This window comes from Notolabrus celidotus, chromosome 17, assembly GCF_009762535.1.
Source record: "Notolabrus celidotus isolate fNotCel1 chromosome 17, fNotCel1.pri, whole genome shotgun sequence".
NCBI classification, from domain to species: Eukaryota; Metazoa; Chordata; class Actinopteri; order Labriformes; family Labridae; genus Notolabrus; species Notolabrus celidotus.
Window position 1 is genome coordinate 10,539,186 of NC_048288.1, and position 6,712 is coordinate 10,545,897.

Below are 6,712 nucleotides of genomic sequence, written 5' to 3' on the forward strand. Positions count from 1 at the left end.
AACAAGATTCTGCATTTCATCTAGAATCTGAAAATAGAGATTAATACCACACAGAATGTTTTGGGGAAAGCTTCAAAGCATAAAATAACTTTTATGGCATCGTTGAGGTTATTTTCTTATTTCTGATAATGATTCTCGTTTCACTTTGTTCTTACTAAGATTCATTTACACATTTATTTGCCTGATTCTCATCTTACCAAGACAAAGAAACCCTCATATGATAAAAAAAGAGAAACAACTGTGGAATAGCACTTCTCAAGGCAAGCATGCATTGTTATAAGTGCCAGAGCTGCAACAGGTAGTGCGACCACAGGGCCTGCTGTGATACTGCTAATCAATAATCCTTGAGAGTATTTCCTGTAAGAAATAAATTGACAGTTACTCTTTGCATACGGTCACATCAAGCTCCCGAAGAAAGACCTAAATCCCTCTCCTAATAATCTACTCTTGCATCTCTTTGTAAGACACAGGGATGTTCACAGAGAATATACTCTATACTTACTTTAACATGACTTTAATGATGTTTTTACTTCTATCTTGGCCTTTATTTCACACAGACTACATAAGGAACAAAGAAAAGAACATTTATTTATGGCATCATGTCTTCATTGGAATGATGTCCTGGTGAAGAAAACAACCTCTCTCATTCAGACGAGGATAGCTTCCTTTATTTACACTCCTTTATGACCCCCACTTCCTCTTTTCAATGTCTGTTTCTTAATCCTCCTCAAAAGCATTTTGCAACCTCACTGCCAAGGTTCCTACGACGTCCTAGTTCTGCTTTACAGTAAAGAATATATCAGTGGTGTGTGTGATCACATAATATACTAAAAGCGACAGTCATGCCGAGTCTTATGATGAACTTGAGCAGTTGCAGGGCTTTTCTGGTACCAAACTCTACGTCACAAAGACAAACGGCTTATCAGTGACCCCTCAATTGTCCTTTACAAAGCTGGTGACTGTAGAGCCTCATCTTCACCTTGTATCTGAAGGTGATCTGTATCATAACACGGTATCTTGATTGTAAGAAAACACGTTAATGCACGAATGGGTAAGGATCTGAATGTAATCCGACCTGCCTGATCACATCCTTACGTAGTCTTGCATGCATTGCGTTAAGTTCTTATGGTGGTGTAATCGCAATCCATCAATATGCTAGCATCCACACCTACATCACCAATGTGCTCTGACCTCTGAGCGCAGGACTTTTCCCTGGAAGACAAGAATCAGATCTCTTTGAGGATGGTGCGATAAAAATGAGGTGTTTGCCCAAAGACAAGATAAGATTGTTTGTCATTAAGATAACTAAACAGGAAACAGATCTGATTTAATTCTAGGTGTTAATGAGGTCTGAGTCTGCTCATACACACTCATGTACCAGTCAGGGTCTAGGGGGCAGACACCCTCTCTAATTTTAAGAGTAGGCTTAAAATTTTTCTTTTTTGATAAAGTTCATAGTTAGAGCTGGCTCAGGCTTGGACCAGCTCTTCGTTATGCTACTATAGGCTTAGACTGCCTTTATAAATAAAGATTGACTGGTCCATTTATTGACAAAGTAAAGACTGGTTATTGTTTCATGTCAAGAGTCTTTGGCTAATGTGAATTTATTTCTCATACTAACTCCTAATACTGACCTATAAATCAGGAGGCTCTACCTGTTTATCCTTCTAAGCTGTGGGTCCGACTTGATCCTTACACCACCTTTAATTATGTTGTTTTGGAGAGCTTGTGCCATATCTCAGTTTAACTCCACACATGTGAGACTGAAGGTGGGGCTTACATATTTCTCATAGACTGAATAAATCATGGACGTGGTCTCTGTAATGTCAACCATCAGTTTCTGAAGAGACGTTCAGAAGCCCACAGATTGCAGTCAGGATGTTGAAAATATTAATTCAGCCTCACCTTTGATCGACCTAGAAGCAGGTGAGGAGATGGAGCTGAGGCAGGCTTTGAGAACATAGGTGCCAGTGAGGATTCCTTCACTTTTGAACACTTGGCTTCATTTCAATTTTTTGGAGGATGCTGCTTAGTTTTTCCCAGACTATATCAATTCTACATCCATCCATCCATCCATCCATCCATCCATCCATCTTCTTCCGCTTATCCGGGTCCGGGTCGCGGGGTCAGCAGCCTCAGCAGGGAAGCCCAGACACTCCTCTCCCCGGCCACTTCCACCAGCTCTTCTGGGAGGATACAGAGGCGCTCCCAGGCCAGCTGAGAGACATAGTCATCAATTCTACATGAACCCACAATTTCTTTTCCAAAAACAAGTCATGAGTGAACTACAACACGACTGAACACTGCTGTACCTTCATCAACCAATCACGAGCTCAATGATCGACTTTACCAGCTTTTCAGCGTCCCTGCCAAAAATATAGAAAGAGTAAACTCTTAGAAGACGCTGCTGTTACAGTGGTGAAAGTTTCTTTGTTACTAAAGCATTAAAAGGTGATTTCTATGTAATGAAAACGACCTGACCATCCATCACTTTAGCATCCTTTAGCCTCATTATGTGTTATGGCTCATCAATTCTAACACGGGATTGAATTTAGCAGACACAACAAATAAATCACTACAAAACAAGCTCTCCCTGCTATCAGTCATGTATTGATTGCATTACTGTGATTACAGCTGCAGGAGGGAGAGAGGACATGGGAAAGAGAAGAAAATAACTGAGGGGGTCAATATTTAATAAGACATTGTTTAGATGATGCATGACGGCTGATGGCCAGTTTTCATTATCATCTGCAACTACAGTCCTGTTTTAACAGTAAAAGTCACAGATAAAAGCATGCAACTAAACTACTACACAAGTCCACAGTGCAATAATGAGCCAGAATATTTCGCTGCAAGTTAGCATATGTTAGGTATATTTTTATTAGAATCAATTAATGTTTTATATCTTTTCAGTATTTGTTTATAAAATGTAATCACAGTAGTCGATACTGCATATTGCCAGACCTTAAAGTGATATTTTCAAAGTCCAAGCCCAAAAGAGATTCTGTTGAAGTTGAAATTAAAAAGCTAAGGTGCAAATTAGGGTTGTCTCGATCAGCTTTTTTGACCCTGATCCAATTTTTTAATATTGCATATTTGCCCGTCCCAATCTGATACTTGTGTTTGCCTTGATAAGCCTGGTTGCATGCCATTAGCTACAGAGTGGCATGCCGGTATGGATATTTTCTCAATATGTATGTACTTTGAATGCTCAACATCACTCGCACCTTCAGCTGCAAATTGTGTTCAGTGACAGTGGATGTAAATGATCAGATGAGATGATCGGCTCAAATGTAGACCGATCAATTAAAAAACGCCCAGATCAGATCCCATCCGATAGTTGAGATCGGGATCGGGACATCCCTAGTGCAAATGATTCTCATTTGAGAAAGACAACGTTTTTCTGCTCCTCCTCTGGGTCAAAGAAGTGCAAAACATTTCCCATCAGGCTGAATGACTACATTTACTCTACCTTAACTGTTTACAGTCACAAATAAAGGTTCATCTAATTCTTCTCATGTGACAAAGCATCTGTCCTTCACAGGGCAACATGTTATAAATACACTGGAGATTAAAATGTTTGCTGATACGAACTGGAACACAATCCACGCTACCATTGTCCACCTGAGAGAAAAGGCAAGGCGAAGGTACAGTGGTTGACAAGCCCAACTACTGCACACACACAATACTCCAAGTGCATTAATGTAGACGCACACCCGTCTTCTTCTTCTTTATGGTAACTTAATCTGTTTGAGAATGAAATTTAATCTGTGCGTGAGAACTGATTAGACGTGTGCCAACCTGTCCTCGAGTCATAGAGGAGGAAAGTTCTGTGTTGTGTTGACTTCCAGTCAGACTAGTCTTCTCTCCGGAGGTGGACTTCTGATGCAAACAAACAATATTTTTGACTCTCTATATTAGGCTGCAAGTGTAAACACACCAGTGTTTGCTTATGCCTTACAGCACGCGAGTACACGAAATCAAAGCACCTCTTTAGAGAATATTCTCCAAACACAGGCAAAAGAGATAAAGGAATTTAATTATAGCCATATTTCTTCATGTTCTGAGGTTATATGGGTGCACTGAAGTACTCAGTTGACCTTTTGACCTCTGTACTCTCAATCACCCTCAGTAGCATACTCTTCTAGCAACACTCACTGCCACTGGGACAACAATAATAAGTACAGTAATCATTCTCATTTGTTTTCTCTTTGTTGCATCTACTGTCCATTTTTCCATGACTGTAAAAACTCAAGCTGCTCATGATAACTGTCTCCTATATTCTCTACTTTCCTGTGACACATGAAACAGCTTGCTTGAACCAAAACACCCTTTGTGACAGAAATGTACAAAATTTACAAAAAAGTACACACAAAAACAGACAAAACAGTCTGCGCTCTAACGATCACCAATCAATACACACACTCAGCACACTGTAATTGAGCACGCTGGCCTGGCCTGTGTGCCGGGCAATTATTCCAGCACCTTCTGAGCCTCAACCTGTTGCTATAGAAGCATACTGTTTGTGAGAGACTAGTGCAACATGCATTGAAAATAGAGACGTCAGCCACATCATGGTTCAGAATGAAGAACACTGAAAGTATGACAACAAGGAAACATAATAATACCATGGGGAGCAAACACATCTTATGTATAGTTTTCCATTTTAAAAAAAATAAATGCTCATAATAAGATAAGGATAATGATCAAAGTGGTGTAATGGTAAAAAGTTAAACTGGGTTTTCATGCTTTCTAACTGTGAGCTTAAAAAGCAGAATTAAAAATGAAAGGATATGTTATTTAAGCCTACACATGCCAACCTCTAGTTTTTGTTGTCATTTTATGCTAACCATTCTATAATCACTCCATTCTTTTATAAGAGGGTAACGAGTGTCAAAAGCTAATCTCATCAAATCCCAGACTAGTAAAGAAAACAAACACTTGACTCTGCTTGTACTCTGATATAAAAGGAGAAACTGTTCTTTCAGTTGAGGGAACTAGGATTCCAATATTGTCCCTGTTAATCAGGACTTTGTTGGGGTGGCCCAACCGAGGCACCATAGACTGTATAAAATATGGACGTAGTATCCGTGACATCACCTATCTGTTTCTGAAGCGCTGTTTTGAGGCCAATCGTCGGTGGCAGCCAGATTGCTGCTGTCGAATGATTGTGATGTAGAGCGGCGGGCTTTGAGACTCCTAGCCAACAGCTACAATGTTCCTGCCTGTCAATCAAGTCAGCTGTGCCTCTCATTGGAAGACTCGTAATCCCAATATCTTCAAAATTGCCGTGTTAGAAAAGATTGGCTTTTTTGAATTGGTGTGTATGTGGTTTCAGGTACTTCCGGAGCCAGCCTCAAGCAGATCCTTGATGAACTGCAGTTTTTAGCACTACAGCATTGGACTCATATTTTTAGACCAAAGGTTGCCGCTTGGTGACATCACGGATACTAAGTCCATTAATTATACAGTCTATGAACACGACAGATTGTCAACATCTAATTTAACCATTTCAAATTTTAAAGACTCAGAAACTGTAAAAAACAGATGTGTGACGTTTATTCTTGCAAATTAAAGCAACAAGAGAAATAAAAATATGCATTTAGAGCCGCCTCTAACAGGACATATAACCAATCATAGCTCAGGATTTTGGGGTCGCCAATCAGATTTCAAAGGGGGCAAAGGCACCTCTTCCCACTTACATTGACAGGCCCATGTTTGGTATTGGTTTTAATGAGAGTGAGAGGATTTGATATGAGGCTAATTTAATCCAAAGCAGCATTTTAAGATAGCAGAATATTGGACAGTATCGTTTGAAGGTCTTAAAATACACTGACAGTGTTTTTACTTTGCCCTTTAGTGATAACTGATATTTAAAAATGTTTTCAAACACTATTCAAAACTTTTTCTACTCACTAAAAAGCTTGAATGAAGTTGCAGCTTGTGTTGAGGGGTAACGCTGCTGATTACATAACTACAGGAGCAGACAGTCCGAGTAAAATGCGACAGATAATCCTCCAGCAGACAGAAGAGATAACAAGAGTTTGTCACCAGCTGTCTTACCGTATTTGTTTGGCTCTCTGTTGTACTCCAGGATTGGCACTACAGCGTTGGGGTCCTGAAGCTCGAACACAGAGTCCTCCCCAGCCTCTTTTCCCTCCACCGTGCCAGCGCTGCTGCTGCTGCTGCCACCGGGGTCCGGAGCCGGGTCAGCTACAACCGCGTCCGAGTGCTCCCCTTCCCCGGCGACCCCGACTCTTCCGTCAACCGGGACCACCACAAATCTTTCCCCCATGCCCCTGCTCTTTCCTTCACCTCTTCTCGCACTTTTAATGAAGAAAGAAAACACACCTACGGGCAAACCCCTACGGTCCACGCGCAGAGGGAGCGAACACGCAGGACAGCGTAGACAGCCAGGACACACGTTCACGGGCTGATCAGAGGATTGATTACAGTAAGGAAGGGCCCGCCCCCGGCCTGCGCTCATTGGCTGAGAGGACCAGAGCGCGATGTCAATTTCCTGCAGAGGCCAATCAAAGGGTTGGAAATGTGTTGATTGTAAAACGAGCGGATTCTTTAATTTGCTTTAATTTGATATTACCCATAATTCAGCGTATTTTTAAATTAATTACAGCAGCTATTCTCACATTTAGTTTCACACTTAATGAAACAAGATAAAGTTGTCAACCTAATGAATAATTGATTCTTCATT

The 6,712-nt window shown here is 40.8% G+C and overlaps 1 protein-coding gene and 1 long non-coding RNA gene across 5 annotated transcripts in view; both read right to left on the reverse strand.

Annotated features, from left to right (window-relative positions):
• slc12a7b (solute carrier family 12 member 7b) overlaps positions 1-6,454 on the reverse strand; it is an 84,050-nt gene extending 77,596 nt beyond the window's left edge. For 2 of the 4 annotated variants that reach the window (XM_034706154.1, XM_034706153.1), the window contains exon 1: positions 6,064-6,454. In XM_034706154.1, the coding sequence (XP_034562045.1) occupies positions 6,064-6,295 (232 nt within the window). In that variant the 5' untranslated portion in view covers positions 6,296-6,454. The remainder of the gene's footprint in view (positions 1-6,063) is intronic. The other 2 variants (XM_034706156.1, XM_034706155.1) reach the window with 1 other exon arrangement.
• On the reverse strand, positions 156-2,080 carry LOC117828822. Its single transcript, XR_004634501.1, has 2 exons — positions 1,906-2,080; positions 156-1,212 (listed from the first exon to the last, which is right to left on the reverse strand). It is a non-coding gene; the product is annotated as an uncharacterized LOC117828822 (long non-coding RNA).
• Positions 6,455-6,712: the final 258 nt, after the last annotated feature.